Source organism: Hylobates moloch, unplaced genomic scaffold (assembly GCF_009828535.3).
Source record: "Hylobates moloch isolate HMO894 unplaced genomic scaffold, HMol_V3 SCAFFOLD_9, whole genome shotgun sequence".
Lineage (NCBI taxonomy): Eukaryota > Metazoa > Chordata > Mammalia > Primates > Hylobatidae > Hylobates > Hylobates moloch.
The window spans coordinates 75933412-75945368 of NW_026652284.1; the positions used below are offsets into that span (position 1 = coordinate 75933412).

The 11957-nt window shown below is 43.5% G+C and overlaps 1 protein-coding gene across 2 annotated transcripts in view; it reads left to right on the plus strand.

Moving 5' to 3' along the window:
- Positions 1 to 11957, plus strand: part of LOC116813437 (uncharacterized) — a 575563-nt gene that overhangs the window by 529562 nt on the left and 34044 nt on the right. Inside the window, exon 3 of one of the 2 annotated variants that reach the window (XM_032760088.2) lies at positions 9981 to 10091. The exons of the other annotated variant lie outside the window; for it this stretch is intronic. Coding sequence (XP_032615979.1) covers positions 9981 to 10091 — 111 coding nt within the window. The remainder of the gene's footprint in view (positions 1 to 9980; positions 10092 to 11957) is intronic. 2 annotated transcript variants of the gene reach the window in all.

Below are 11957 nucleotides of genomic sequence, written 5' to 3' on the forward strand. Positions count from 1 at the left end.
CTGTTTCTAACTGATGAAAGTCCTGTTTTTGACTTGCAGCAGCAAAGACCAAGAACCTAGCCACACTCCCTCCTGAGACAGTTCTTTATTAAAAACCAACAGCTAATGGTAACATGCTGAGGGTGGGATTTCAGAGGAATTTCACTCTCTTTATCAAATACGACACAATATTTTACTTTTAAAAATAAAGGGTTATAGTGCTTTTGTAATATAAGAGCATAAATTGTATTTCATAGTTATAGAGCAAAGTTCAGTGCCCTGAAATCTACTCATTGTCTTTCCTGTCCTTTGACCTTCCTCTTTCTGATGCTATCTTATCTAGGTTCAAGGAAACCCATGCATTGTTGTGAAGTGGTCTAATCTCTAAGGAATCAGTAGCTAAGGAAGACTTCGATTGCAAATGACAACTTATGTTCAAAATCTTCAGAAATGGGCCACATTGAGAGGTTGGGAGGCTTCTCTTCCTGGAGGCCTTGGGAGAAGAAAGGACAAACATATATCCCGGTAATTCAGGAATTCCCCCAAGGGGCTGGATCAAATGATCCCTTATCTGCAAAGTGGAGATAACATTTCAAGTCCTAGGCATGGTGTGAGGATTAAACAAAATAAGCCATATAGAATAACCAATGTTATGCCGGACAATAGTTGGAGCTCAACTGATGCTACTTCCTGGTCATCAACCAATGGAGACCAAATGATATCCAAGAAGTCATTTCTAATGGAAAAGATCATTTTAATATAGAGCCCTTTATCCTCACCCAGTTGTGTGGCTCAAAATTGCTTCAAATTGAATTTGATTTTAAACTTAATGTTCTTGGGTTAAAAGTTCACACAAACTAAAAGAGGCCAAAGGGGAAACAGAGCAGGGCATTTTATTACCTGCTTGTCTTTGTCTTGCAGATGGGCCTTGAAATTGCTTGGTTCTAATGCCAATTTCCAAGACTTTGTCATTTACTAAACACTTGGAAATTTCACTGGAGTAGGATTATTTTTTGTGTGAAAAACCTCAAAGCAAAAACAGTTCATATTTCCAAATAGAGACCCCACTAGTAGTCAAAACAACACTTTGGATCATACCAATTAGTTATTTATTTAAAGTTCCACATCTTCTTTCTATGACTATAGATAGTCTCTGGGGAGCATGACTTGTTTTTTCCTTATGGTTATTCTATTAGGTTACTCCAGTTAACGCACTACATCAGGAATGTTCCACTTGCTAAAGTTTTTGAGGATTTCTTCAATTCACTAACATATTCATCAGCTAAATGTGAAATCCTCTAGAGAGCTTTTGTCTTTCCCTTTCGTATTCTTCCCTCAGCTCTGAAGTGAAAATATAGGCTCAATTAATAATAGCACTGTCACGTTCTTTGGGGACACCTGTAACTTTGCCAGAGAGGGGCTATCTGAGGGCTTATGTAGTTCAGCTTGACTTCTGAATATCTGTACAGCCCACAAAGGAACCATTCTGAGACAGCTTGCCCATCTGTGTACATTTTCTCTGAAAAGAAAAGGATCAAGAGATGAAAGAGGAGGGGACAGAGGAAAAGAGAAGGCTCAGAGGTGAGAAAGAAAGACATGGAGACAGGACAGACAATCAGGACAGACAATCCCACACTCTGGAACTCCTCCTGGTATGATATTGAATGGAATTGCTCCTGGCTTTACCTTGCGAACCATATCCTTCCCAAGCCCATGAATAATCTGACAGGGATCAAAATTGCCTCTGAGTAGCAGAGGCCCCAGATTACTCACACAACATTCAGGTATGCAAAGGAAATTAGCTACTTTATTTCTTTATACTTGATCTAATTTTTTAATGAGCCTTCCACCTGTTTGGGTAGCAAGAAAAAAAAATCAACTATATTTAATCCAATTTAGTTTAAAGTTAGTTTGGCCCAATTATTTATGCAGAAACTCTGTATTAACTAGTTTTCCTGCTCAGTTCTTCACAGCTATCTTCTTCCTTTCTTGCTTCTCTCTGGGTCCCATGGGCCATAGCTCTGGGGGAAGGGAGGCTGTGGATTTGCACTTGTGTTTGGGTGTGAGGTGCCTTGTGTCTGCTGAGGAATGACTGGCACCACCCTATGGCTGGCGTCCCCAGCTGGCGCCCACAGCTGACATCTGTGGCTGATGGACTTGTGGTCTATTTCTGCTTTGCTTGCTCAGAGTATGGGGGCCCCTCCATGAAGCCTTGCCTCATTCCCCACCCCACTTTTGCTGGTGAAGACCCTTTTGAGTCTCTGCCATATCTGCAACTTTTGGACCCAGCTGACAACCCTGGAACTGAGGCTGCAGGTCACCTCAGCCTCCATCCCAGCAGTCTGTGGCAGGTCTGTGGCTTCTCAGATTGGCATCCATACTGTGGGAGGATGGGGAAACTCAGGTGCACATATTTGTCCCTTTCCCAATCTGCATGTCTCACTCCACACTCTGAATTACAGGAGGCTCCTGTAATAGTTGTCTCCATCCAAACAAGGGGTGGGTCAAGAATCCCTGTGTTCTTACTCTGGTCCTAACATATCCACTGCCCTCCTCACGCCATGGGGTTTGAAGACCCAGAGAGGAGATATTCAGCTGGCTGCATTCTTTCCCACTTCTCTGGGCTCTTCACTCCATCATTCCCTCTCCACAATCCCTTAGGTCTAGAAGAGGCAAACTTTTCTTTTATGTTCCCTTCTTTTCTCCCTTACATAAAACCATATAATGTATTCCAGTAGGACTAGTATTGACACATTAAAAGGCACCAGAGTAATTTAGAATATTATCACCCTATAATATTTGCCTTCAAGACCACTGTCTTACTGTAAGTTCCTATTTTGAATGTCAAAACTCCAAAAATAATTTTTCTTTAGTTTTTCATTACTTTGCAACAACATTATTTTGTATTGATTAGGAAGCTGATCATGGGAGAAGAAAAGAGAAATAACCTTAAAATGAAAAGATAAATAATATTAACATCATTCAGAAATATTCAGAATATTATGTTATCATATGTGTTCTGAGAAAGAAATTGGACCACCAGTAGGGGGATAGTGGAAGGGAGAGATGTCCTCCCTGGGCTCTGCCCTCAGTGGTTTGTGCCTCAGGATGGCTAATGCATCTGACTGGTGCTGGGGCTTTCAAGGTAGCAGCTCCTACTCCATCTCCTAGAAAGTGTCTGTCACTGTTTCTTCAGGCTCTAGGCTATGGGGGCCACCTTCTCATGGGATGCTGCCAAGATCCTGTGACTAAAAATGCAATCATTTTGATATTCTATCCATTCATCAAACATTTCTTGAGCACCTACTAGGTAATATACACTGATCCAAATGCTATATGGCACTGAAATGAAGAAGATGAGATAAAATAAATCTTCCAGAAAATATTTTAGCTAAGAATTTGAGCAGCTTGAAGTAGTGAAAGTAGTTGATTTCAGTTGCCTCTCCGTGGCTTTCTGAATACCAAGAGTTATTTAAACCTCTTCATTTATTTGTTCATTCCTCTTTCCTTTCAAGATATGGTTATTGATTATCCATTATATGTCAGGTGCTTTGCTAGGTTCTGGGGAAGCTGAGATGATTAAGATATATCTTCTTACTCAAAAAGTTCTAGTTCATAAGGAATATGGGCATTTTACTGGCAAGAGTAATGCAGTGTTACAGCTGTTCCCTTTACCCTTTGTTGGTGGACTGTGCACAGGTTCATTAAACTACCTGCCGTGAGCACTAGGAAAGGCATGGTCAATCGATTTTTGGTTGAAGGGGAAGGTGCTCAGGAAGGCTAAATGAAGAAGATGATGATTTAATTGAGACTTCCAACATTCACAGTGTATTCTTTTTCTGTTTGTTGTTCTCATATAAGCAAGGAAAGATTTCTAGGCAGAGTGAAGAGCAAGAGCAAAGGCCTGAAGGTGATCAGTGCATAAAGTGTCCAGGAAGCTACAAGCAGATGGAATGAGTATAGAAGGAGTCAGGGGACAGAAAGAGGTGGAGACCAGCTCCTTTTGCACATGCCAGACAGTGGGGACAGGGGCTATTTCTGGGTGGAAACTTTCCTGGTTCTTTTCACATCATACCCCTGATATGGTTTGGCTGTGTCCCCACCCAACTCTCAACTTGACTTGTAGCTCCCAGAATTCCCATGTGTTGTGGGAGGTAATTGAATCATGGGGGCTGGTCTTTCCTGTGCTATTCTCATGATAGTGAATAAGTCTCACAAGATCTGATGGGTTTATCGGGTGTTTCCGTTTTTGCTTCTGCCTCATTTTTCTCTTGCCTTTCGCCTTCTGCCATGATTCTGAGGCCTCCCCAGCCATGTGGAACTGTAGGTCCAGTTAAACCCCTTTTCGTTCCCAGTCTCGGGTGTGTCTTTGTCAGCAGCATAAAAATGAACTAATACAGTAAATTGGTATCAGTAGAGTGGGTCATTGATGAAAAGATGCCCGAAAATGTGGAAGCAACTTTGGAAGTGGGTAACAGGGAGAGGCTGAAACGTTTGTAGGGCTCAGAGAAAGAGAAAAATGTGGGAAAGTTTTTTTTTTTTTTTTTTAATGGAGTCTCGCTCTGTCGCCCAGGCTGGAGTGCAGTGGCACCATCTCAGCTCACTGCAACCTCCACCTCCCGGGTTCAAGCAGTTCTCCTGCCTCAGCCTCCCTAGTAGCTGGGATTACAGGCATGCGCCACCACGCCCAGCTAATTTTTTTGTATTTTTAGTAGAGACGGGGTTTCACCATATTGGCCAGGCTGGTCTCGAACTCCTGACCTTGTGATCCACCTGTCTCAGCCTCCCAAAGTGCTGGGATTACAGGCATGAGCCACTGCGCCCAGCCCAAATGTGGGAAAGTTTTGAACCTCCTAGAGACTTGTTGAATGGCTTTGGCCAAAATGCTGATAATGATATGGACTATGAAATCCAGGATGAGGTGGTCTCAGAGGGAGATGAAGAACTTGCTGGGAATTGGAGCAAAGGTGACTCTTGTTACGTTTTAGCAAAAAGACTTGTGGCATTTTGCCCCTGCCCTAGAGATTTGTGGAACTTTGAACTTGAGAGAGATGACTTAGGGTATCTGGTGGAAGAAATTTCTAAGCAGCAAAGCATTCAAAAGGTGACTTGGGTGCTGTTAAAAGCATTCCATTTTAAAAGGGAAACAGAGCATAAAAGTTCAGAAACTTTGCAGCCTGATGATACAGTAGAAAAGAAAAGCCCATTTTTTGAGGAGAAATTCAAGCCAGCTGCAGAAATTTGCATAAGTAACAAGGACCCTAATGTTAATCCCCAAGACCATGGGGAAATGTCTCCAGACCATGTCAGAGACCTTCATGGCACCCCCTCTCATCACAGGTCCAGAGGCCCAGGAGGAAAAAGCATTTTTTGGGGCCAGGTCCAGGGTCCCTGTGCTGTGTGCAACCTAGGGACTTGGTGCCCTGTGTCCCAGATGCTCCAGCCATGGCTGAAAGGGGCCAATGTACAGCTCAGGCTGTGGCTTCAGAGGATAGAAGCCCCAAGCCTTGGCAGCTTCCACATAGTATTGAGCCTGCAAATGCACAGAAGTCAAGAATTGAGGTTTGGGACCATCCGCCTAGATTTCAGAAGATGTATAGAAACACCTGGATGCCCAGGCAGAAGTTTGCTGCAGGGGTGGGGAGTTCATGGAGAACCTCTGCTAGCACAGTACAGAAAGGAAATGTGGGGTTGGAGCCAGTCTTTCCTGTGCTAGCCTCCTGATAGTGAGTAAGTCTCATGAGATCTGATGGGTTTATCAGGGGTTTCTGCTTTTGCTTCTTCCTCATTTTGCTCTTGTTGCCACCATGTAAGAAGTGCCTTTCACCTCCCGCCATGATTCTGAGGCCTCCCCAGCCATGTGGAACTGAAGTCCAATGAAACCTCTTTTTGTTCCCAGTTTCAGGTATGTCTTTGTCAGAAATGTAAAAATGAACTAATACAACCCTAGAGAAAACCATCAGCTTATAAAGTCAATCACTAACCAGCACTTCAAAGGAAGGCCACATGCAAAGGGCTGGAGAGAAGGGAGAACTGATACTCTTGTTGTGGACAATCTGGTCTCATAATTTGGAAAAATCTGCCAGTGGCACCTGCTCCTTTTGTTACATCACTAATTCCATATCCCCAGTACCCAGAAATTTCAACACAACCATCTCCCTGGAGTGACAGGCAATGGTTTCCAGTACTATGGAAATTTCCCCAATCATTTAAAATGTTAACTTGAATCATATGACTTTTTAAAAATTTTGCTCCTTATTTTAAATTTCTTTCATTTTTATCCTCATAAGCTGCTCGGGCCTGCACATAGTAGGTCCTCTGCACTGCGTATTTCACAACCACTAAATGAGATAAATGCAGCAACTATCAATTTTCCTGTTTTTACAGATATAACATGCAAAAGCAGAGGGCAAGGAAGGACTAGTTACAGAAGAGAAATAGCTAATGATTATTAAGCACTTGTGTGTGCCAGGCAATATTCTTAGTGGATTAACTCTTCAAATCCTCAAGATAATTTTGTGAGATGGGTACTATTGTTATTATACCTATTTTACAGATGAGGAAACTGAGTCACAGAAAGTTTAAGTGACTCTTGCAAGGTCACACAGCTAGGTAGTGACAAGATAGGCATTCAAATGTAGGCAGCCTGCTTGAGTCCACACTCATTTATTTATTTATTTGAGACGGAGTCTTGCTCTGTCACCCAGGCTAGAGTGCAGTGGCAGGATCTCAGCTCACTGCAACCTCCGCCTCCCAGGTTCAAGCCATTCTCCTGCCTCAGCCTCCCAAGTAGTTGGGATTACAGGCGCCCGCCACCGCGCCCAGCTAATTTTTGTATTTTTTAGTAGAGACGGGGTTTCACCATCTTGGCCAGGCTGGTCTTGAACTCCTGACCTCATGATCCACCTGCCTCGGCCTCCCAAAGTGCTGGGATTACAGGCATGAGCCACCGCACCTGGCCTGGAGTCCACACTCTGGTGGGCCACTTAGGCCAGGGATATGCCCAGGAGCAGAGAGCTGGGTAGTCACAGGGAAGAAAAACTGTTTATCTATCTATCTATCTATCTATCTGTCTGTCTGTCTATCTATCTATCTATCTCAAATCTGGGACAAAATAATTTATCCAAGTCATCAAAAATATTATGAACAAAGAGGGAATTAAAGTTAACATTTGTTAAGTGACTTCCATGAACTGAAGCCTATGCTAGATGCTTTAAAGCAGGGGTCCCCGACCCCCAGGCCATGGACTGGTACTGGTCGGTGGCCTGTTAGGAACCGAGCCACAGAGCAGGAGGTGAGGTGTCAGTGAGCAAGCATTACAGCCTGAGCTCCACCTCCAGTCAGATCAGTGGGGGCATTAGATTCTCATAGGAGTGGGAACCCTACTCTGAACTGTGCATGTGAGGGATCTAGGTTGCAAGCTCCTTTTAAGAATCTACCTAATGCCTGATGATCTGAAGTGGAAGAGTTTCATCCCGAAACCATCCTCCTGCCCGCCCCCACACCCCATCCATGGAAAAATTGTCTTCCATGAAACTGGTCCCTGGTGCAAAAAGGTTGGGGGCCACTGCTTTAGAGTGGTTGCCACACTGAATGCTCACAACAGCCTGGGTCTGCATGAAATGGTGAGGTCGCTGCCAAGAGGGTGCCTGGGGGTGGCGGCTTGGATGTCTTCCTCAAGTGTCACTCTACAGCGTGCCCACTGCATGCTACCTGCACACAGTGTGGAGTGCAGAGAGATGCCAAATATCCCACACAGCCCCTGTCAGATTTTAGGTAAACAATGGGGAGAACGAATGAAAAAGGAAGATTCCTTCTGCAATAATTTTAGTTTATGATGGATGGGATCCAACCAGATGCCAAGTCCTGGCTCCGTATTTCTTTATTTTTGTGGGGTTGATTAGCCCACAGGCAGCCTGCCAGGTCCCTGTCCTCTTCCAGCTCAACTTGCTTCAGAGGAAATGCCACACATGGAAGAAATGTTCGGGAACTGACAATTTGGTTACATATGCCTGGGGGACAATATAAAGTAACCACAGAACGATGTGGAGCTCTGTGGCTCCCGTCCTGCCTCACTCTCGCTATGGCTGTCCTGGTGAGCCGAGAAAGGCAGAAGTGGTTTTTGCAGCTAATTTTTACAGAGCCCAGACACACTTAAATATCTGTTTCCATCTGTCACTCAAATGTAACCTGTGTCTGCACAAAGCAAGCAGGAATAATTTGATACCTACTCTCTTAGGTCTCATTATTCAAAACAGACAGAAATAGTGGAGTGTCACCCACAAACCAGAATCAATGGTTAGCAGTCTCTGGGATCTCAGGCATATCACCTAATGTGCCCCTCAGTTTCCCTCTTTTTGTGGGAGGCAAATGAGATCAACCCTGGGGTGCTTGGAGAAATTCTTGATTCTAGGTAAATAAGAGGAGGCATGAGAGTTGAGTCTTTAGGAACACCAGGGAATCAGATCTATTTCAATTCCAGTGTCTCATTTGCAAATGACTTATAACCCCCAAGCCACTGATTCCTCATCTATAGTATGGACATGATAATAATGTTCACCTGTGAGGGGCAATATCAAGTTCAAATGAGATAATGCATTAAAAATGCTAAGCCCAATGCCATTCTAGAAATAAGGAATCAGTAATCATTTACTTTTTTGATTAAATAAGTCATCTTTATTCTCTATATCAGCAGAGAACTCTTAAGTAGGAAGCACCGCAGAAGAGAAGCAAGCCAGATTATTAGCATGCATTAAACAGATCACTTGGCATTAATAAACACACACACACAAATCTAAAAACAAAACAAAACATTTTCACTGGCATTTGAAATGGTCATCATATTAAGAAAAAGAAAAGTCTTAAAACTGGGTGATTTCCCAGACAAAATATATAACTGAGCGTGATAATCAAGAAAATAAAAACATGGTTTTGATGTATAGCTGAGGAATGCTGCACAGAGACGGGGAGTGAAGAAAGGGATATTGAGGGCTGAAGGGATTGAAAAGCACAGGTCCGCCATCACAGTGCGGTCCTCAGGGAAAGGAATGAAAGAGACAATCCAGCTTTGCATTTAACACTGATGCAATGGCCTGTGAAACCAGATGTGACAAATGTGGCAAGTAGAAGTGTCACAGACATAAATTTGAGCATTTCTCAGATTTTTCTTTGGCCTGGAGTTTGATCTCAGTAGTCATTCGATTTGTCCCTTAGGACAAATTTATTTTCTCTCTTTCTTCTCTCCTCATTCTCCTCCATCACCATTATCATCGTCATTGTCACTGTCATCATCAACAGCCAAAGTGTATGGAGTGCCTGCACTCACGTGGCTCTGTATCAAGAAGGAATTTGGAATTCATGGAGGAAACTGGATCTGTCCCTTGCTGTAAGTGGCTTAATTCCAGTTTAAGAGACAGAACATATACATAAAAAGATAAATAAGTATAAATCAACTAGGAACTCGATAACTAAGTGCTAAATACAGGAGGATATGAATCTTGGATTCCAAAAAAAAGTAGTGATTTTCGGGCTGGACAGGTATTGAGAACCCACTATGTGTATTGCACCTTAATATTACAGACCTGCTTTTTTTTTTTTTCTGAAGTCCAATCAGAGCAGAACTAACCTACATGTGGAAGTGGTAGGTTTCTGTATGAAAGGGCTGTTTTGTCTGGCTCCAGACATGGTCTCTGCAGTGAGGCTGTGTGAGAGCGAGTGTGTGCTTCTACTCACTTATTTTGTGACTGAGCAATTCACTTAATCTCTCTGGGCCTCAGTTTCATCTTCAGCAAAGTAAGCATAGTAATGGAACCTGCTTTGTAAAATTGCCATGAGGATTAAATAAGGCATTGTATGTAAAGTTTTTAATAGTGCTTGGCACATAGAAAATATTCAATTAATGAAGGAATAATATTATGATTACAGCCTAAGTAATACTATTATAATGTTCACAATCTGTTTTCTGTATACACAAAACATTGATAAATTTTATACTATCTCAGAACCAGTGGAACTGAGGCTGCTTGGAATATCCCTTCTCTTTGCCGTCCACTTGACCTGACTAGTCTCGACTGGTTCTTTAGGAGCCTTTCAAGACCCCCTTCAAAACCAGGGTGAGCGGCTCTTCTGTGTGTCCCTGGGGTACCGTATACGTAGTCTTGCCGTAGCAATGTGGCTTTTAGAATGTGTTATAGATGTGATTGTCTATGCATTTGTCTGTTTCTGCCTCACTCACTACCAGCATTACTGCCCACAAAGGCCAAGGGCTGCATCTTGTTTTTCGTTATTTCTCCAGGACTTAATGTGATGCCCGACATAATATTAAATACATATATGTTTCAAGGAAGGGAGGGAGGGAAGGAGGAAGGAAGGAAGGAAAGGAAAGAAGGAAGGAAGGAAGGGAGTGAGGAAGAAAGAGAGAAAGGGAGGAAGAGGGGAAAAGAGAAAGAAGGCAGGAAGCGTGGGTAGAGGTGCTCTGGTCCTGGCAATGTGACATTTGTCTGAGTCTGCACAGCCTCTTCTCTCCCTGCTCTGTCCCTCCTGCCCTATAAAGTGGAGGGAAGTTTGAGCAATGAGAATGTTTTACTTACCCCGAATCGCCACTGGAGAAATCCATTGCATTACTGAGCACTGGTAATGGGTTGGCCCTGGTTCAGAATATAGGGTTTTGCTGCCCCTGCCAAGCAGGCTTATGCACGTGGGGCTTAGATGGTGCCTTTGCCCACACCTGTCTGGCTCAGAGACCCTGCTGTGCTGTCAAGGGGAGAGCTGGGCATTGAGAGAGGCTGATGGACTTTGACGAAAAAGAGAACCGGGCACACAGGTCTCATTTATAATCCATTCCAGCTGCTCCTCTGCTGGGGGAAACTGGCATTCTGTTTTGTTGGCCCCTTTTCCATCAGGACAGCTGTGAAACCCTACTCAGTGAAGTAATCGCAATAACAACCGCCACTTTGCATGTTGATGCCTTTCTTCCAAGGAACTCAAAGTTCTTTGGAGACATAACCTCATTAATCCATCCTGCATGAAGTGGTGGCTGATGGGGAGGGGTAGGAATTCTTACTCATATTTCCAGGGCTGGGGGATTTAGGAAGGGAGAGTAAAAAAGGAAGAGAAAGAGGTTTCAGAGGTAGGAAAGATAAGCAATGGTATCCCTTTCCCCTTGAACCCCACCCTGGGACAAAGATAACATTTTGCAGGACAATACTCAGCTAAATGTGTGAGTAAAAGACACACACCATATACTCCTCACTCTCCCCAAAAAGGAAGAGAATTCTAGATGAGGAGTTAGAAAATCTGATTTCTAGAACTGATATTGACACTGAATAGCTGTGTGACCATGAGCCAGCCCCACCCTTAGAGTAGTAGTTTCATGTTAGAACGTTTGACCTCTAGGTAATGTCGAAGAAGCACAGAACCAAAAGTCAGTAGACTGATGCCTGCCTCGAGAGGGGCATGGTTTAAGCTCCTGAGTCTCAATTTTCTTATCTGTGAGATGAGGAAGTCAGACTGGATTATCTCTAAAGTTCTTTTCAATTCCAATAAAACCAATGGTTTTAGAATTAGTGGGCTGGGGAATATCAAATCTGCTTGGGGCTTAGATTTTAGGAAAACCAACAACTATTTGTTTCAGTTTTCTATTACTGCCACTCCAAAACTCAGTGACTTCTATGAGATGGTAATTTATGATTTCTTACAATTTTGTGACTTGCTTGGGCAGTTCTATGGCTTCACCTCAGTGCCCAGCCCACCCTCAAGCTGAGGTTTGGCTGGGCAATGAGCTTAGCCAGGACATGTGAGATAGCTGGGCCTTGCTGGCCTGCAGTCCTTTCATCCTCAAAAAGGCTACACCAGGCTTCCTCATATAGTGGGGGCAGCACTCCAAGAGGGCAAGCCTCAGTGCTCGAGTGCTCATCAGTCCGTCCGTCCTTCCTTCCTTCCTTCCTTCCTTCCTTCCTCCCTTCCTTTCTTCCTTCCTT